The sequence below is a fragment of the Myxocyprinus asiaticus genome, chromosome 14, assembly GCF_019703515.2.
Source record: "Myxocyprinus asiaticus isolate MX2 ecotype Aquarium Trade chromosome 14, UBuf_Myxa_2, whole genome shotgun sequence".
Classification (NCBI taxonomy): Eukaryota; Metazoa; Chordata; class Actinopteri; order Cypriniformes; family Catostomidae; genus Myxocyprinus; species Myxocyprinus asiaticus.
The window spans coordinates 4,439,962-4,461,801 of NC_059357.1; the positions used below are offsets into that span (position 1 = coordinate 4,439,962).

General features: G+C 36.3%; 1 protein-coding gene and 1 long non-coding RNA gene across 2 annotated transcripts; one reads left to right on the forward strand and one right to left on the reverse strand.

Moving 5' to 3' along the window:
* Positions 1-1,828: 1,828 nt before the first annotated feature.
* On the forward strand, positions 1,829-17,100 carry LOC127452029 (uncharacterized). Its single transcript, XR_007899190.1, has 5 exons — positions 1,829-1,933; positions 2,665-2,697; positions 14,367-14,554; positions 14,671-14,721; positions 16,970-17,100. It is a non-coding gene; the product is annotated as an uncharacterized LOC127452029 (long non-coding RNA).
* Positions 16,640-20,817, reverse strand: LOC127452002 (tetraspanin-10). The gene is made up of 3 exons (XM_051717122.1): positions 20,691-20,817; positions 18,453-19,072; positions 16,640-17,254 (listed from the first exon to the last, which is right to left on the reverse strand). Exons 1-3 carry the CDS (start codon positions 20,781-20,783, stop codon positions 16,936-16,938), a joined length of 1,032 nt encoding a protein of 343 aa, XP_051573082.1. The 5' UTR covers positions 20,784-20,817; the 3' UTR covers positions 16,640-16,935.
* Between the last annotated feature and the right edge of the window lie 1,023 nt (positions 20,818-21,840).

The window sequence follows — 21,840 nt, forward strand, 5'->3', positions numbered from 1 at the left end:
AGTAAGGGGTGGCATCTAGTAAGGGGGTTGGGATTTGTCTACTGAGGCGGAACGCTGTTCCTCCCAGACACGGGTGGTACATTGTTATGGACCATGTGCAACACAGACGGGTTAAGCCATTGCGCATCGTCTCCAGGACGCGAGCGGGGGCCGAGTTGGTGTGGCAAGTGGGGTGGAAAAGCTCATTTTTAGGGTGGCAGCTGCCACCCCATGCCACCCTTCTGGCCCCGCCCCTGAACCCATGATCTTGACATTGCTAGTGCCATGCTCTACCAGTTGAGCTACAATGATTTAAAACAAATTAAAAAATATTTATGCTTAAACAGAAAAAATATGTGATATCAAAATATTATGGTTATTCCGACTAAATTCAGTTTAAATCACAGAGCAAAGAGTTTATAGTGGTTATCATGCATGCTAGTTCAAATGTCAGATTCACTTTTTGTAAAACAATTAGATCTCTCTCAGATCTATTTGTTTGAATCAGTCTGATTTACCGGACCTAAGTTATTGCTCAATTGACTCAAGATCAGTTACAGCCTGTATTTAAAGGGATAGTTCACACAAAAATGAAAATTCTCTCATCATTTGCTCACTTTCATGCCATCCCAGACACTATAAATTCTCCTCCCTGCCCAGTAGGTGGCGATATGCACAAATAATGCAAATCACCAAAAACAAAAGAAGAAGAATGTGAAAGTGAAAGTGGAGATTTATAGTAAAAAATGCCTTAAATATTGATGTGTTTCTCACACACATATCGCTTCTGAAGACATGAAAAGAGAAGCTCATACACATCTTGGATGGCATTAGGGTGAGTAAATGAGGGTGAATTTTCATTTTTGGATGAACTATTCCTTTAACACTGATTCAGGGTTTCACTGTGGGATCGACGCCTCCTAGCATCCAACCGTGAAATATTCCGAAACGTTTTGAAACCATATGATGTAACAAAGCCCCGTTTGCTGAAATCACGTGACTTGGCTTCGAAGCAGTGACTAAACCAGTACTAAACTACTCAAATAGTGACCCTTCTCAGTCCGCACATAACGCAAAAATAATATGTACAATAAACACTGTGAAAAGTCACGCTTAATAAAATAGAATAAATACAGCAGAACACTGTTCGCCAGGTATCAGGTATAATTCAGCATATTTTATGAATCTTTTTCTCAGATTTCATGAGTTATGCTGAGTTCAATCCACTAGGTGTTTTCATAGGGTGACATATAGATTTCATTGTCTTGTCACCAAATTTTGATCAGATAATCAGACCATGAAGGTAAAATATTATTTAGACTATCTACACCTTTTGCGTGTAACACCAATGCATTTAGGATGCCAAACAGGAACTTTATCTTTGCAATTTCAGTTTGGCAGTCAAGATTCATCGAATGGTATTGAATCCAATTACACTCAAAACATATTTTAGCCTATTTTTAAGAATTACACATTTCAATTTCATAACAAAAGTCCATCAAATTGAATTGCGTAATCTTTCTCGAAATTAAATTAATACATCTAAAATATTTAGTTTTTTATTTTATTTAGGTTAGTGCAGTTTTGTTATGAAATTGTAATGCATGAAGTGTATAATACTTTTTTCAAGGTCCTAATCAATTAAGTACATTGTATTATGTAAAGCAAACAACATTAGCATATTATCTGCTATTTTTGCATATTTTTGTGCGCTGTACTTTGTGCTGTATACTGAATATACAACTTTAATTATTGTTTACATTTTTAATCAAAGAGTATTAAATGTTTGACTGGACATTAAGTACTCAATGTGCTGAATCACAGTTTTGTTTTACAGGTAAAATGTTCAAATCTTTGAGGATTTCAGTCATCTGGACTTCAATTGCGGTTGTGTTCAGTGTGATCGCTGGAATACTGATTGCTACATTTGCTTCTTTTGTTCATAAAAACAGAGGTAAATTATTGTTTGTTTTCACATATTAAATGCATTTAATGTATATTAAATAACCCCCCATTATTTATACCATGATCAATGGAAACATGTAAATGCTTCACGCTGCAGCTCCCCCAGTATTCAAGCCAAATCTACACCCTTGGTTCCACATATTTGAAAGGAGTTTTCTTTACTTCAAATTACTATGTAATCTCGACTCAAATAAATCCTGTAGAGGGAACCTAATTGATTTGAGTAAACCCAACAAAATTAGACCTGTCAACAAAAACGTGCATATAAATGATTCTTAGTAGTCAAATTAGGATAATTTAAATGTATGTTTTTGTTAACATAAGAACACATATGGCTTTATAAAGTAATTTATTCATTATTAATTTTAAGTCTTGTTTTGATCCACAAAACCTTTAATAAACACGCTGTGCAGTGAGCAGTCATACAGTATGTAATAAAATGGATTATATTTCAATTTTACAGCAATTTTACGTCGTCTTTGATTTATTTCTGATTTATTAGATTTACAATATGAGAATAAGAGAATGCAAGAAGGTGTTTTTTATTTAACTTTATTAAGTTATTAATTAATTATTAATTTTAAGTCTGTTTTGATCCATAACATATCTAATTAACCCAGTGTGTAATTATATTAAGTAAATAGGTATATTTGATTTTACAGTTATTCAGATCATAAACATACGTCTAACTTCTCGATTTTCTCATATTTCATTTATTAGATTTACAGAATGAGATGAAGAGCATAAAAGAAGGTGAATTTGTTTATATGACTTTTTGTTATGTTATCTATTCTTTATTCATTATTATTTTTTAAATTCTGTTTCCATTATCAAAATATTTAATAACACACACACACACACACAAATGACTAGTAAGATTGTCTTTAACCCTTGTGCGACCTTCGGGACATTTTTGTCTTTTTCATTTTTGTTTTTTTCGATCATTTTGGTTGTGTTAATGCCAACGGCATAAATTTTGCCAAAGGTGTGTATTTTGGGGGGAATTTTGATATTTCAACCTCAGTTCCTATAATACATCTATAATACACTGTGTACACAAAATAGTTACACTCAGGACCTTCAGGACAAAAATGTCCCCATTGAAACCCATTAAAACTGCAATATTTGATCCCAGTGCCATTAAAGCATAAAATCATGAATTCTGTGATATTATGCTTTCATTCCAGAGCACTGACTTCAGCATTTACATTTTTAATATTTTCCACCAGATGTTACTGTATCTGTATTCAGTAACATGATGTAACAGATTCTCATGTTTAGCCTATGGAGCAAATACATGCTTTTCCCCTATTCTCTGTTTGCTGTATTATAGAGCACTGCAGGACAACTGAATAAATGATGCAGCTAAAATTTTGTGTGTGTGTTGGTATGGATGTCAGAGTGTGTTTTGTATGTGTGTATTGAGAAATGTGTGTGTGTGTGTGTGTGTGTGTGTGTAAAAATAACAACAGTGGCATTATGTAAACAAACTGGCATTTATAGGGTTAAAATCCTGAAAATGAATGAATATTTGGTAGTTATGATCCGGACTGATGTAAGTCAGTGAAAGTGGAAAATAATATTAATATATAATATTTTTGTGGCAGTTTTTTAACATGGACATTTTTGTCCTCTAAGGTACTGTGTGTGTTTTTTTTGTTTTTTTTGTTTTTTTTAAATATGACTGCACAAAAAATAATAATGCATCAAAATCAATGTTGTTGCTAATCACTGGCATATCCCAGACTCTGATAATCAAAAATAAATAAATAAATAAAAAATTCCCCTTAGCATTTAGTATATGGAAATTAATTAAATTTTTGTGTTTTTGTGGGGTTTTTTTTTTTTTTTTTCATAAAAAACAACAGTGGCATTATGTAAACAAACTGGCATTTAAAAGGGTTAAACATTTTGTCCTCTAAGGACCTCAGAGTAACTTTATTTTTCTTGACGTACAAGAGTTAAAATATAAATAAAAATATATAATTTCAACAATTTCAAAGCGATTCATGAAACAGCAATAAAATAATAAAAGTAATAAATAAAATGAAAAAGTAACAAACCATTGTTTTGGCCAACAGAAATTGTAATTAATGACAACATGCAAAACATCAACAAATGAAATAAAATCAATCAGTCGTTCACGCGACTTTCGAATTGTAAAAAGAAATGGCTGTGCGCAAAACCATGCCGTGGTCAGTAAACGAGGTGCAGACGTTCCTTTCGTTTGTAGCCGAGGAGAGGATCCAACGAGAGCTGGATGGGGTGACGCAACTATGACGATCAGCCTATAATCCCACCCACATTGAGGCGGCACTAAACTGCAGTGGAAAAGCAAACTCAGAAAAGTAAAGCACGCAGAGTCGAGTCGAGTCGAACCGTAACGTACAGTGGAAAATTGCCATTAGAAAACAATTGTAAAGAAACCTGAACACCTGAGTGCAAGAAAGAGACTTTAAGAATACAGTTTCTAGAAAATAATTGAATAATTAAATAATTAAAATAATAATTTCATCAATAATTGATGAAAAATATGCAAGAACGATTCTATAAAACAGAAAACTCAACTGAAAGTTTCAGTTCATGTCGTGAGGGTGAAGGACAGTTTGAAACACATAGTTCACAGTCTTTCAATTGAACATTTGTGTTATGCTGACACTAGCTACTTTATTTTAATTCAGAAACTCTTGGTGAATTTGATCGTTTTAATAATCTCTTGGTGAACTGTATTCCAAACTTTGAAGGGGTCAGGTTGAAGGATGCCTTTCTGTATTTACAGTGAAGCCTTGTAAAGTCCGTAAAGGCCACATGTTAAAGATTTGGGGCATTTTCTCTGTTTATATTTTCTAAGTTCATTTACTAATTGTGCCTTTACACAGTCAAGTTAAGGCTACTCTGTGCCTGCTCAAAATTCTGTGTAAAGATGCAATGCCAAATAAAAGCCAGATTAAATTATGCCTGCTCTGACCCACCTCAGCCTCTAGTATCAAAGGCAGTTCTGATGCTGCTTTGGTTCTGTGTAAATAAAATGCAACATCAAAGCCACCTTAAACTTTACATTACATTATTTATCAAAGTCTTTCTAGCAAGTCAGTCCACTGTCGGCCATCTTTGGGGCACTATTTCCAGTCATGCCAGTGCAGCTGCTATCTACTTGAATGGGGAAAGACAGAAATGTAAAAAACGGTTGGTCAAGATTACGATCAAAGAACATATTTCAAATCAGCAATAAAATCTGACAATACTGGTATTATAATTGTGATTCTTTACCTTATATTAGTCATGGAGGATGTCAGTCATCTGGACTTCAACTGCAGTTGTTTTCAGTGTGATTGCTGTAATACTTATTGCTGCATTTTCTGCTTTAAGGTAAAATTCACATTATATATATATATATATATATATATGCAGGGTTGGGGAGTAACGGAATACATGTAACGGAATCACGTATTTAAAATACAAAATATAAGTAACTGTATTCCACTACAGTTACAGTTTAAATCATTATAATTAGAATACAGTTACATTCTAAAAGTATTTTGATTACTGAAGAGATTACTTTGCATTTTATTGTCATTTGTTTCATTTAATATTTAGTCCTTTCAGATGGAAAACTTTTATCCATATAAATGATGTGATCCAAAGTGCATTTGAACAGCAGTGAAACACTTATGATGTGTTACATTCATACGAGCAGACAGAGAAGTAAGTTTGAAGTAAGTTTGGAGCAGAAGAAATAGAAATAAACCTTGTGTAAATTGTCAGCTTTATGCTAAGATAAAATGCTATTTCTAGTCATTTTACATGCACATGTTACCAGACACAATCATATTTTTTTATCAAGAAAATTCACATTAGATCAAAATTTCTATTTTTCTAGTAAGACCTTTGATATTAGGGCAAAAATCATATTCTTAATAATAATTTTTGTATTGTTTTCCTGTAAAAAAATATCTAAGATCAATTTGATTTATCTTGTTTTAGAAGTAACACTGCATAAGATATTTCGGTTTTTCAGAGAATGTATTTTTAACATGTGTATTTTGTCTTACTGTACTGGCAGAGTTTTTATAGTCAAAACAAGTGAAAAAATCTACCAGTGCTGAAGAAGTAATCCAAAGTATTTAGAATACGTTACTGACCTCGAGTAATCTAACGAAATACGTTACAAATTACATTTTACAGCATGTATTCTGTAATCTGTAGTGGAATACATTTCAAAAGTAACCCTCCCAACCCTGAATGTATATATATATATGTAGACCCATTTGTGACAGAGCTTTAACTTCATGGCTGATGTCTTGAGATGTTGCTTCAATATATCCACATAATTTTCCTTCCTCATGATGTTATCTATTTTGTGAAGTGCACCAGTCCCTCCTGCAGCAAAGCACCCCCACAACATGATGCTGCCACCCCCATGCTTCACGGTTGGGACGGTGTTCTTTGGCTTGCAAGCCTCACCCTTTTCCCTTTTTGTTTCATCAGACCAGAGGACATTTCTCCTAAATGTAAGATCTTTGTCCCCATGTGCACTTGCAAACTGTAGTCTGGCTTTTTTATGGTGGTTTTGGAGCAGTGGCTTCTTCCTTGCTGAGCAGCCTTTCAGGTTATGTCGATATAGGACTCATTTTACTGTGGATATAGATACTTGTCTACCTGTTACCTCCAGCATCTTCACAAGGTCCTTTGCTGTTGTTCTGGGATTGATTTGCACTTTTCACACCAAAATATGTTCATCTCTAGGAGACAGAATGTGTCTCCTTCCTGAGCGGTATGATGGCTGCATGGACCCATGGTGTTTATACTTGCGTACTATTGTTTGTATAGATGAACATGGTACCTTCAGGCATTTGTAAATTGCTCCTAAGGATGAATCAGACTTGTGGGGGTCCACAGTTGTTTTTCTGAGGTCTTGGCTGATTTCTTTTGATTTTCCCATGATGTCAAGCAAAGAGGCACTGAGTTTGAAGGTAGGCCTTAAAATACATCCACAGGTACATCTTCAATTCAGTACACCTCCTATCAGAAGCTAACTGGCTAATTGTCTAAAGGCTTGACATCATTTTCTGGAATTTTCCAAGCTGCTTAAAGACACAGTTAAATTAGTGTATGTAAATTTCTGACCCACTGGAATTGTGATATAGTCAATTAAAAGTGAAAACAATTACTCATGATATGCACAAAGTAGATGTCCTAAACGACTTAACAAAACAATAGTTTGCTAATATAAAATCTGTGGAGTGGTTAAAAAATGAGTTTTAATGACTTCAACATAAGTGTATGTAAACTTCTGACTTCAACTGTATATTTAAGGTGAATAAAAAGGATAATATAAACTATCAAGCTATAAATGAAACTTACATTACTCATGAAAACACACAAGGACAACAGGTTACTCCAAGTTTCTTCACAGTTTACTGTGTGTCCAGGCAGGTGTTTATAATCAATATTCATTAGCATAATGGTGCAGTGATTAGTATATGTACAGGGGTGTGAGCAAGTCAATTGACAATTCCTAATTGGAGAAACTAGGACGTAGAAAACCACATTGACTAGAGGTGTGGTTAAGGGCAAATAAGAAAAGGAAAATAAACTGGCTGAGCTCAGAATGGCATACTACTCATACTACTTTCTGCCATAGACACATATGGTAGAAGTAGTATGGGTAGTATGCCATTCCGAACTCAGCCATTGTCAAAGGAAAACAAAAAAACAACAAATTTTAATACAGTCTCTCTTCCTGATATTAGTCAAGAGCCTTGCTGCAGTGTTCTGAACCAGCTGCAGGCAAGATAAAGAAGACTGACTTATACCCAGGTACAGAGCATTGCAATAGTCAAGTCGTGATGAAGCAAGCATGAATTACTTTCTCCAGATTATTAAATGAGTCAAGTCATTTTTATTTGTATAGCACTTTTCACAACACACATCGTTTCAAAGCAGCTTTACAGAAAATCATGCTTTAACAGACAATGAAACTGTAATATCTATAAAGTCTTAGTTATCATTGTGTAATTTGATTAAATATGTTTGTAAATTGTGTGTAAAAATACAACATTAAATAATTAATAATAATTGTATTTATAACCCCAGTGAGCAAGCTGAAGGCGACTGTGGTAAGGAACACAAAACTCCATAAGATGTTGTTTAATGGAGAAAAATAACCTTGGGTGAAACCAGACTCACTGTGTGGGCCAGTTCCCCTCTGACTAAACAACATGAATATAATGCCAATATTAGTTATTTTTGTGCAGTGCAAGTCATGGTTTAAAATTATTAAACTAAGTAAGTGTTAAGGGCCAGTGTTTATAAAAAGATTTTGTATGAACTGTAAGATTAATGACTAATGTCTTTGAAGTTCATCCTGGATTAACTGCAGAAGTTCATATAGATGAATTGTCCTTTGTTAGTTGGCTGATGAAGGCTTTTGTTGGCAATTAATTGATAGTCTATGTATTCCATTTCAAGAGTGTAGTCTATCAATAGACAAAGGTGATGCAGGCAGAGATCAGTGAGGTGCATCGCAGTTCAATCGGTGAGGTTTGGTGGGGTCCATCCTAAATCCAAGGTTCAGGCAGCGGCATATGAAGTATCCGATGTCTTACAGTTGGAGTTGGCATCAGTTCATCCTCTGAAGTCCATCGTAAAAGACCGAAGTGATGTCTGGCTGGCACCGGCTGTAGTTTTTTCGTCATCACTCAGCGACACGTAGCGGTGGAGTCCGACACCAAGCAGGAACGGAGTTGGATCTGGCTGGCTTTGGTAACCTCAGGATATGAATCCCGAGGTTGAGACAGGGATACAAATAGAATAATATTAGCGTAGATGCCATTCAGTTTGTTGCAGAGTTATAGATTATGAGAAATGTTTCCTAACTAAAGCAGCCTAATTGTGAGTTGAAGGATAAATTAGGTGTATGCCTGGGTAAATAGATGAGTCTTTAGTCTAGACTTAAACTCAGTGAGTGTGTCTGTGTACCGAACAGTGTTAGGGAGACTCTTACATAGTTAAGGAGCCAAACAGGAAAAGGATCTACCTCCTTTTGTGGATTTTGATATTCTAGGAACTATTAACAGGCCAGAATTTTGTGATCGTAATCGTACTGTGGAGCTAGACCATTCAAAGCTTTGTATGTAGTTAACAGAATTTAAAAATTAATACGCAATTTAAAAGGTAGCCAATGTAACAATGATAGAATGGAGCTAATATGGTCATATTTCTTGGTTCTAGTCAGCACTCTGGCTGCTGCATTTTGAACCAATTGAAGTTTATTTATTGAACTTGCAGTACATCCTCCCAGTAATGCATTACAATCATCTAGTTGTGAGGTCATGAATGCATGAATTTGTTTTTCGGCATCAGCAACAGAGAGCATGTGTCGTAATTTAGCAATATTTCTGAAGTGGAAGAATACTGTTCTACAAACATTGGAAATTTGATTTTCAAAGGACAGATTGGTATCAGATATGACACCTAAGTTCTTTGCTGTAGAAGGTGACGTAACAGTACATCCATCAAGAGTCAAAATATATTTTAGCAGCTTATTTTTTTGAGGTTTTTGGTCCAATCATTAGTACCTCTGTTTTGTCAGAATTGAGTAGAAGGAAATTTCTGGCCATCCAATCTTTGATTTCATTGATACACTCTGCTAATTTGGAGAATTGTGAAATTTTGTCGGTTTTAGAAGAAATATAAAGTGGAAGCATATATAAGGAGAAAAGCAGAGGCCCTAAAACTGATCCCTGTGGCACTCCATACTTTTGTTTGATTTGACAATTTCTCGTTTACACATACAAAGTGGTAGCAGTCTGATAAATGAGACCTAAACTATTCTAATGCAAGTCCACTAAAGCTAACATAATTCTCCAGCCTGTTCAAGAGAATGTCATGATCTATCATGTCGAAGGCAGCGCTAAGATCTAAAAGCGCTAGAAGAGAAATGCAGCCACGATCAGATGATAAGAGCAAGTCATTTGTAACTCTGGTATGTGCAGTCTCTGTATTGTGATGGGGCCTAAATCCTGATTGAAATTGTTCATATATTCAATTTCTCTGTAGAAATGAACATAGTTGGGATGACATCTTTTCTAGTATTTTCAACATAAATGAGAGATTTGAAATCCGTCTAAAATTAGCCAGTTCTCCAGGATCAAGCTGTGGCTTCTTAATAATGGTTTGATAACTGCCATTTTAAAGTTTCTTGGGACATGTCCTAAGGATAGCAAGGAGTTAATAATATTAAGAAGAGGTTCTGAGATTACTGGGAATACCTCTTTTAAGAGTTTAGTTGGTATTGGATCTAACATACATGTTGATTGACTTGATTTTTATTTGACATTACTATCTGAAAAAGAAGCAACATGGAAGTAAACTATAGCAAGTTTAACACATGAACAGTTTGATATGGCTATTGACATTTGGGTGTACTACTGAAATTATGTAAATTGTACAGTATGTCTATTTAGACTGTGTAGCAAATAATGTTTGCCGAAACACCCATGCATTTAGTTTAATAAAATCCTGTAGATGTTTACTTAAAAAGAATGTGAGTGGTGCTTGTTCATGCACAACTGGTGTGGATTACATTTTTACTGTTGAATTTGTCAAACTGTTCAGCAGCTTTGTTTTATTGTTGCATCATTAAAATTGCCTTTTGATTGCTTTGCATTGAAACTCTTGTCTTTTAGAGATATTTCCAGAATGTATACCCTAAAAACATGCTATAAAAATGTGTTTGGCTATGTTAGATTGAAAAGGACTTTTCAAGTCTGATACTGCAGCCTGTTTCTCACACATGGCTTTTAGATTTATGTGGCCACATGAATCATGAAGACATATAGCTACTGCTGCTGTCCTATAAACAAAGGAAGAGGGAGAATAACTCTCTGACTTTTAATAAAACTTAGTAAATAACTTTAAAAAAATATATATAAATATATTCAAGAACCAGATGTGAGATAGAAACATACATTACTTGACAGTATATTTGAGTTATTGTTGTGAGGCTGTGACTTGCTCAGATTGGAGAGGCATGTTAATCCATTCTCGTAATGAATGGAGATGTTCAGATTAACTCACAGACTGCTGATCACACTGAACTGAGGGCTCACACCACACAGGGGACGTCTGAATGGGCTATTCAGAAAAATGTATTGCATAAGTAGAACATGGAGTTCAAGATGACCACCCTAGACATGTCATGTGTGTGCATATGTGAGCTGTTCACAGTTCTAAGGGCAGAAACAAAATCAGACATAAATCTGGTATATTCTGATGTGTGATCACCAACCAACTCCTGTAGGCATATCTTTATGTTGTATCCCAATTTTAGAAGTAAATATCCATATCTAGAATTCAATTGAGAGCTGTTTTTATATAAGGGATAATGTAAAGTCAGCCTATCGTAGGTGATCAGGACCCCGACGCGAGTTCTGTTAGTGTTTATTTTGTGAAAATACCGCCTGACTGCTTATTATCCCGCTAATTACTTGCCAAATAAATACAAAAATAAATGGACATGAAATATTGATTTGCGTTTAAATTATTTTATTAGCTTACTTGTAGAGATTTCAGAGTGATACGTGAAGTAGCAAAGATGACACACAATACCCAGATGATCGATCTGCTATCACTTATGCTGCCATCATGTGCTATCGGAATTAACCTACTTCCCACTTCTGAAGTGATAATTACAAGTACGTCGTATTCACGTGCTTTGTTGCCGTAAAGAACAGGAAACATGGATTACGTCAGGTTCATTCATACATATTTCGTGAGGAGCTTTTATTTTGACACCATAATACATATCACTCAGTTAGCTTGCTGACTATAATGGAATTTTGGTCAAATACAAGCTATTTTCACGGTGTAAAAATTTACAACACGCATAGAATGGTTGCTGATATACATAAATGAATATAACCAAAACGGCAAGCGCTAACAATTAGCTGTATTTCTAAAAATGAACAAAACCTGTCATTCACTACAGAAACCGTACTCTCCTCCGCCATGTTAGAAGTTTACGACCCCTCCCATCTCGGAAACTCAGGTATCAAAATGATCTCAGAGTTTCCCAGTTGTAATTACGACTTGAGCGGTCATTCATGTGCAACTTCCGAGTGGGAACCTCATATTTACGATAATTCTGATAGCACGTGAAGGCAGCATTAATTCCTGAATGTGCGGTTGTTATTCAGAAAAAAAGCTGTTCAGCCGTGACGTCTATTCGTTAGCTATCCTGGGCCGAGTTTGAAATGGCATTCTACCATACGACTCCTATTATTTCTGCCATATACAAACATGGTGTTCCGAAGTTTTCGGTTTCTGAGATTTTCGCTTGGGCTTTCAGTTCATCTAAACTATGTATTCGGAAAGGTAATTGCGATAAACGAAGTTAGGCTTATCCTATAACAGTTAATCTTTTCACAACAATTTATAGATTGTGTTGTGTGTTTTGTTCAGAATGATTACAGCCATTGATTTGCATCTGGTATTGTAAGGATACCGCTCCAAGAAAGTAAATGAACCAACAACCATAAATATTTTTGTTATATTCTTCTGTTTTCCCTTGTGAAGCTTTAAAACTGCTGTTGGATAATTTGTCACAAATGCACTTCCATTCATGGTTAAGGTTAGGTATAGGGTTAGGTAAGGGGCTCCCTATATCTTTAATGGTGATTTGGAGCTCACACCCCTTTTTGGAGCAATGCCTGCAGCTACAGTATACCCTTCTATAACAAGCTACTAAATAAGGATTACAACTACCACAAGCATGTGAGTGAATGTGCCTGAGGAAATGGAAAACCGTCCTTATTTAGCAACTTGTTAGCAGCCTACTTTAATAAACAAAACACATGGGCTTTACGTCTGGGGTATGATTGTGTGTAATTTATGTATTTGGAACAAAATCTCCAAGTATCTTTGAGTTATGTTTACCACAGACCTTATTTTACTCATACATCTGCAATCAATCAGATTGCTAGATGGCGCAATTGGCCAATCGGAATCGAGTAACTAGTACTAAAGGTCAGATTTTCTTGTTTCCACTGAAGCACATTCCACTAATGCAGTGATATTCAAACGGTACATTTAAAGTGTGGCTTAAATGTTCAAATATGTTTTGGGGCTACTGTATATTAAGGGCTTGGATATCAGTGATGGTTGTGTCTTCAGTGCACATAAAAATGTCAAAAAGGACATTTTAAAACGGGTAAAACAGGGTAACGTTCATGGGAAGTGTTTACAATATCCTCTTTTACACCACAAGGATCCCTTAGTATCTGGATAGTAAGCTCAAAGAACAAACCGTTGTGTGCATTAGTAGATGAATGGGAGAGTTTGACCGCTAGCAAATTCTTTTTATTATGCACTGACCTTCATCTAATGAGATTAATCAGAAACCTTCAGAACAGCAGATTGAACGGGGGCAATATAATTGTAAGAGGGAGGGAGTCTAATTCATCACCACAAGTACTGAGTCTGGACACTGACTGCCCAGGGATTTATCATTATAAGGGCTGTTGATTTAACGTGTTTTATTCAGTGAGATTAATTGTATAAAAAAATGTATGCATTTAATCATGCAGCCGTACTGAAATAAGGAATGGTCAGCTTCATGTTTTTACGAGTCATCAGGGGGCAGTAAGCGCAACTCCAGCAATACAGGCAACACGCAGCTGAACAGCAAACAGCACAAGATGAAGCCGCGTTCTTGCGCTCAAACACAGCTGGACGGAGCGCAACTCTGCATGCAGGGGTCTCAAAATGTGTTTTTTTTTTTTTTTACGTTTCAAACTTTTAACTTGACACAGCATCCTAAAAACACAGTGTTTATGACGCTTCGCAACGTTCCGAAACTGTCTATACATTGTCGTGTTTTTAAAAAAGACTTTATTATAAGTCTTCCTTGGACAGATCGACAAATTCAATTGCAAAATGGATTGATGTGAACTGTAACCCAATCATAGGCTTAAGTAAAATGATATGCATGGAAATAAACAGTATATTGCTTTCTGAAGGTACTTTTTGTATTGCCTAATCAATGCTTCAACTCGTCTGCCTCAATAATGTAATGTATTTGATTTTCTGAATTATTATATTTATAACATATATTTAAATATAATTATTTAAAATTATTTAACAGTTAATTAATGAATTATTTTCGATGATCATATTTTGATAAATTAGTTCCATTTGGATTTGGAGTTTCAAAAAAGAAACACCTTATGAATATAAAAATGGAAATGTCTTTTGAGTTGTGATTAATTTCTAATACAAAAATATGTGTTCACAACTAATGATATCAACCAGTTGATGTAATTTTTGAACTACCAGTTCTAGCATAATATAAAGTATTGCTTGTCAACTCACCAACTTTTGAAAACTTTCATATTTTGTCTTGTTCTCTTAATCTCCAACAGATCATCAAGTCAAATTAGTGTCCAGGAGTTGCTATTGGCTTCCTCAAGTTACCGAGCAAATCCACACTCTATGGAGGCCTTAAAGCATAAAGTGAGGCCACATGGGCCACGGTGCCTAGCAGTCCCCGCAAGGGCCCGCCCAAGTTCAAACAGAGGTCAACGCGGCAGTTCAAGAGCGGTGTCATTGGGTAAATTACAATTATTTTTCCAGATTTTATATTGCTATTGGATGGATTTAGTATTGCTCAAATAGATTACACTAAATTGATACAGTGTTATGATAATATTAATTAATCTCCCACAGTGTTGGTCAAATTTGGCGAAGACATTCCTGGAATGGAGGGCTTGGGAACTGGTGCGTACAACTTTTGAGCCAAAAACTATATTCAGTATAGACAGAGGGATTCATGTCCACAGTGAAAACCTGGGATCGAGAGATTACGAAATTCACGTTTAATTTGCAATTACATTTTTTACTCAAATTTGATATATGAGAATTTATGATGAAAAAAAAGCATAAAAAAATGTGCAGAAAAATGTAATAAAATTAGATTAGAAATATTGCAGAAAAATACAAAATAGAAGGATTTTCACAAGTGGACTCTGAAACCCCTCTTTATATTTCCAAGTCCTATCTGAGACATTGAGGCTACATCAATGCATATAAAGTTTCCTAACATCATCCTTTCCAAAGTATGCAGTTATGGAGAGTGTTTTCAGTTTTCAGTGGCATTCCAATGTGGATTTTAGTCATAAACGTAGTCAAATTAAAGCATTTTCAAACAAATGCATATTAGTATGGACTTGGCCTGAGACGATATGCATGTGAGTGTGTAGTTATATTGTTCTCTCTTATAGACTTTAATGTGATCTGCCCATGGGAGGCTTTTAGTCACTTAGAGTTATTATGAGTATTAGCATTGTCATATTGATATGTAATATGCATTTTAGGTGCCACTTCTTGCTTTTTACAAGCTTTTATTTCCTTGTTACTCTGCAAACATCAATGTACAAGTCTTTTTTTTATAATGGATGTTTATGTTTTAATTTTGTCAAGCTGCCAAGTTGTGTCTTGTACAAAGTTTGTTTGGGTGCTGTGAGGTCTCAGCGTCTGTTCATGGAGCGAGAACTGGGAGCAGCTCTCTGCGAGAGTTCGGCCTGGTTTATTGGCCTTATAATGTTGGAGAACCGTACAAGATTGAGTCGATACAAGAGACGCTGTCGGACTCAATCCCCAGCAGAACAGAAAGGGTTTGAACATAAAATAAATCTTGATGATTTTCATACTTTTCAACAGACTGCTGAGTGGTTCTCTAACTTCTGGTCAATCCTATATTGAGACATACTGTATATTATGTGCTAAATACAGTCTAAAGGCCAAAAAATACTTTACACAACTATGTTAATGTTTTTGTGCTTTTCTATTTCTCGCATAATTGCTTTAAAAAATTTGTCAGATCGGGGCCTGGGTAGCTCAGCGAGTATTGACGCTGACTACCACCCCTGGAGTCGTGGGTTCCAATCCAGGGTGTGCTGAGTGTCTCCAGCCAGGTTTCCTAGCCAACCAAATTGGCCCAGTTGCTAGGGATGGTAGAGTCACATGGGGTAACCTCCTCATGGTCGTGATTAGTGGTCCTCGCTCTCAATGGGGCGTGTGGTAAGTTGTGCATGGATCGCGGAGAGTAGCATGAGCCTCCACATATTGGTAGTTTCCACGGTGTCATGCACAATGATAAGATGCGTGGATTGATGGTCTCAGAAGCGGAGGAAACTGAGACTTGTCCTCCACCACCCGGATTGAGGTGAGTAACCACACCACCATGAGGACCTACTAAGTAGTGGGAACTGGGCATTCCAAATTGGGAGAAAAGGGGATAATAAAAATAAATTGTCAGATCGCAAGTACGTGTTGCATTCTCAGTGTTGCCACAAGGGGTGCTATAGCGAGATTAAAGTGAACTGTCAACTTCTACGGTGAGTTTTCTCTTTCAAGGCAACAGTTTGAAGAGAATATTGCTGAGCAAGTATGTTAAAGTCAGTATATTTATAGCAACTTACCTGAATAATAACAAATCCAGTTTAATGGCACAGACTTTTGAAGGTAAATCTATCACCCCCTTGATGCGCATTTAAGCATATTCAACTGGATTGGCCAAGTGCTTAAATCTGCATATATTTAAACCAATTAAAGTCCCAAAAAGTATTTGGACACCATATGCAAACAAATTATGTTAGATCTTTTTTTTAGAACTTTACTTTTCTGAGTCATTTTTGCATTGATTTATTTTTAGTGGATGTATGAAATCAGTTCCCACAGGTGTAGGACATCACATAAGCTATGGTGAATTACATTGATCTATTGTTTACAATAACAGGCAGAAACCTTGTATTGCTTTCAAGATTTGTACTGTACATGCCATAATAAAAATAGACTTCCATCTTTTTCTAAAGTATAAACAATAGTTTAAGATCTCAAGATGTCCAATGCAAATGAAGTCCAGGATGTTTGAGAAACACTATGGCACAATATTGTGTTATTGAAAACATTCAGTTGTTCATAATGCAGTCATTATGAATATACATCATGTTGCGCTCTGTTCCAGTTTATCTTCTGCAGCAGACGTGCCGTTATGACCAGAGTGAGGATCTGGACTCCCAGCAGAACTATAGATACTGTGCCAATGACTCCACCATGGTGCTCTATCCAGCGCGAGATGCTGCCCAAACAGCCGCCCAGGAAGATGACACTCTGGGCAGAGAACTCGTCCAGCTGTAGGGCACCTACTCCACACTGGGAGTTCCATACGGTCCCGTTCTCCAGAGGATCTACACAACAGGAGGGTGGCACACCACAGGCCTGGACCCCTGGAGCTGAACAGTTGAAATATCTGTGACAGAGAAAGGGATATCGGAAAGGTTCATTAATGGATTTGCCATGTAATCATGCTTTTGCATGCAGTTTATGTTTAAAGGGATAGTTCACCTAAAAGTTTTATTCTGTCATCATTTATTTTCTTTGTTCCGCTGATCACAAAAGGAGATGTTAGGCTGAATGACAGCCTCAGTCACCATTCACTTTCATTAAATGAGGAAAAAAGATGCAATGAAAGTGATGAAGAAAATGCCAGGTTGTTGTGGGTGGTTTTCACAGTACTATATAGTTGCTAAGGTGTTCTGAGTTGTTGTTAGGGCTTTGCTATGGTTGTTCTGTGTGGATGCTTACTGGAACAAATTAAAAGATATTCTGGTCCCTAAAAATGGTCCTTCTTTCAATGTAAGGGATTTTTTAATTTTTTTTATTTTTACAAATAAACATTATACATGTTAACCTGATTTTAGGATGATAACATTTCTTACTAACCTTATATGTGTAAAGTTATATCCAATATTTTAACTTTGTTGTCATGACAACGGAATACTATAATCCTGTAATGATATAACTTCACAAAGATAAGGTTAGTAAGCAATTTTACCAAACTAAAATCATTTTAACATGTATAATGTTTATGCCTTGTGCCTATACTTTTCAAACTATGTGTGTTTTAGCGCTTATGGACTGGCCCCATTCACTTCTATTCAAACGAGGGGCGGGTCGAAATACATTTTGGTGGTTATAAACATCATGCCACAAATGCCGCTGATACGATATATTTATATGTATTTTATTCCATGATTTGAGGTGTATATACTTAATAATAAATGTTTGGGGTTTTGAAAAAACCTGTACATTCCACAGGAATTAGAGAAATAATTTTAACATCGAAAAAATGACACATAAATTCTATCAAATAGCAAATTTTTTGGTTCATATTGGCTAAACCTAATTGGGAAATGAAATGTTATATCCTGAAACTCATTCTAAAAATACACATAAGAAAGATCAAGAAAAACAAGTAGGAGAAAATCCACACCACCACTTATGAGCTCAGAACTTATAGTTGGAAAGCAGCAAATGCTCGAGGGGGTTCTCATTTTCAAATTAAGTTATATAATCTGCATACTTAACAGGAACTTTGGACTAATGTAGCCTTGGAAACTAAATAAAATTACTAATGATGTCAGCCCCTCTCTTGAATTTCCACTCACACATTGATTTCCCAATCTCTGTATGTATCTGCACCACAGCACTGTAGACCCGTCTGGATCTCATCAGTGATGAACCTCAGGTCCAGATCGTCCTGGTACCGCACCATAGCAGCCAGCATGCCTGAGCGCAAATACTCCATGATCTGGCCTTGCAAGCTGTACACAATGATCGCTGCCAGTATCTGAGCCACCACTAGGAGCAGCACAGCAGTTGAGAAGGTCCGGAGAAGACACAGATTCTCCCGCAACGCCCCTACGCATCCTGTCAGACTCAGTAGAGCAACAGTAAAACCAAGGAACGTGAAGAGGAGCATGGGGTCTGTCCCAATACCGCTGATCTTCTCCTGAGCAAAAGATTCTTTATTGATCAGACCCCAGAGTCCGACTACTAGTGTAACCAGACCAAGAACAGTAAAGAGCAGGTTGCTTGTGATGAGGAGATACTTCAACAGATAGTCGCTCCAACTGGACGAACTGGGTCCATGTGAGTTGAAGATGTTCCATGATGTTCCTTTGGTTGGACCTACATGGTTGGAGGAACTGGAGCTGGTTTGACTTCCCGAACTGTCGTCAGTTCCCAGATACAAGACGGATGAGTTACCCCCTGCTTTCACATCTCCCTTGATGGAAGAAGATGGAGAAAGTTCATGAATTTGGATGGCAGTGGATTAGCCTGATCATTTTAAGTGCATTTACCAATATGCTGAAAATAATGAAAAATCAGCAAATTCAAAAAATCCATACAACACAAGAAAACTGTGTTTAAATGAAACTTAAAATCAATAGATTATTCTCTGCTTTTGACATCAAAATGCAAACAATCATGTGCACAACACTTGCGCACACTGGATAAGCCAGTAAGAACAGCATACATGCAACGTGAAATCCGGTTAATGGGCAAAAGTCTATGTGTGCCGATCGGTGAATGCTTAAACCGTTCATAACCTTACCCAACCTGATCTCATGAGAAGTTGTACAAATTTGTACAAGTTGGCTAAATCGTATGAAATCGTACTAGACGTACAAATACCCGGATGTGAAATGCGGAAGTGAAAGTTCTGCGTGTCAGACATTGTGTACATGCTTATTAATTTTATGCCCTAACCCATATCTAAACCTAACCATACAGTAGAGTCTGTAAGGATGATTTGAAGCTTAAAGAGTATGTTTTGTATGACGGAAGAAAGTAATTGTCACGTTTTAGAAGGAGACGACGAAGAGTCACCTGATTGGCTGTTGCAAAAGTCACTCTTTGTGAATTCACATAGCAGTTGTGCCACTTTTGGATGCGGTATTTCAGTGCAAAAACCTAGTTCGCTAAGGTAGTTGACCATAATTCGCTAGTCTTATTTGCTAAGAACCTGCAATCCAGTTTATCCAGATTCTATCTGTGCTAGTATACCACTGCATCATGCATATTTAAATGCACATCTTTTTTAATTTTTGTTCAGTGTAAATAAGCTACCTTTATGTAAATTTAGTTTATTATAGATTGCGCCTTATTCACAAGAGTCAGCACTGGCGCAATTAATAGTGCACTATTACTGCCTAAGCAGATGGTAAATGCTATTTAGTTTAAAAAGAGACATTTGTGCACATTTTATAGCTATAATGGCCGAAATTATTTATCAAATGATGAAAAATTGATTAAGAGCATTATACCGGAATATACCCAAAAATTTGGATATATCTGGGTAATAACGCACGGTAATAACAGTATTAATGCACGTTAATAACTGTGTAGTCGAGTGCACTTTCGGCATTTTAAACAACTTTTAAAGCATGCCAGATAGCAGTAATCTGCTGCATCCTCCACAACCTGACACACTGATTCGGCCCGCAAGATAGAAAATTGCAGCCTCCAAATTGCGTTCAGTACTCATTTTCAGGCATGTTTACGCTGTTACTTGATTTTTATATTCCATAAGTGAATCGGGGGCTAAAACAACACAGACTTAATTTATGTGAATTCCCCCCTTTCTTTTTCCATAATGTCAAAAACATCACGTTTGTTGACAAGATGAAGTTATTCTGCGACACTAGCGACACCAAACTAAAAACAAAATTCAAACAGAATCCAGAAAACTCCCCCTGGTTGTACAAATGGATAGTCACACCCCAAAACTCACACCATTGGACAAGCCAATAGTATTATGAAATTACAATCTCAACCGACAGAAATTTAGCCACTATAAAAAGATTAATTTAAGAAAATAAATAATAAAGAAATCACATTACCTTTGATATGAGAGGCCTTTTTTCTCCATTATGGAAACTATTCCTTCGATCCCAGAAAAAGAGAAATCTCCTAAAAGACGAAAAACGCCCCATGTCTCCCAAATACCGGGAGAGGACTCTGTATGTCCTCCAAACTTCTGTGGATGTTGGTCAGTTGAGAAGACAGAACAAGGGAGTGATGCACAGAGCGAGTGGGCCGTGGCAAGGCATACCAGCATCATGTGAGAGTCACAGTACTGAGGATTAAAGGGTCAATGTTTGAACTCTTTCTGCTGTGCGTCTACTCGCCCTGAAGACAGATCGAGTAAAGCTCCCACAAAGGCTAAAGCAATGGCAAGACGCCGGTTAACTGCTTCACAACTGTTAACCAAACACAATAAAGTCTCAAGCTGATTACAGAAAACATATGTATTAAAATGGGTAATTAATGTTAATATTTCAGCTTGTAAACATGTAATTCATTTTCTGATAACCACACAGCTTTAGGCACATATTAAATATTCACATATTTTCATATTTTTGTTAAAAGCTGTGCCACCAGCAGTGCCTATCCCTAACCCTACCTAACCCTAACCCTTAACCCCAACCCTGACCCTAAGGAAAATAAGAATTGTTTCCAAACAGGTTTCCCAACACACAACCACGTCTTCAGACAAATAGGTAGTCCCGCCCCAAACTCATGCCATTGATGGAGCCAGAAGTTTACATTTTGGACTGCTTAAACAAACAGCAAAGTTTTGATGCCACAAACACTTTTTGTGGAAATCAACCAACAAATGGTTTACTTACAGTTGTCTCTGCATATTAAGCTGTAAAAGGAGAAAGTATTTTAATGCCGAATACATTGCACATCATCTGTCAAAGAGCTGCATTAAAAAAAATATATATATATATATATTTGACTGCATAATCGTAATATTTGGAGCAAATTTCTTCCTTAAGATTAGGATTACAGATTACTCACAAACATAAAATGCTATCCATAAATGTTTTCATTGGCTTTGCATAAATGGCAGTAAACCACATTTTCATGGAAAAGGAAAACATTTGCAGTCTGGAATTAAACTGAACATAAAATTAGCATGATGTATGTGTACAATCAATAAACCTGGAGTTTTCCTGTGGTTGCTTATCCAGATGTGCTCACAGT

Coding starts and splice junctions, on each gene's coding strand:
- LOC127452002 (XM_051717122.1), bottom strand. CDS start 20,783: ATGGGGCGTTTTTCGTCTTTTAGGAGATTTCTCTTTTTCTGGGATCGA. Junction 19,073..20,690: donor AAAGGCCTCTCATATCAAAG/GTAATGTGATTT, acceptor TCTTCCATCAAG/GGAGATGTGAAAGCAGGGGG. Junction 17,255..18,452: donor AGAGATTGGGAAATCAATGT/GTGAGTGGAAAT, acceptor TCTCTGTCACAG/ATATTTCAACTGTTCAGCTC.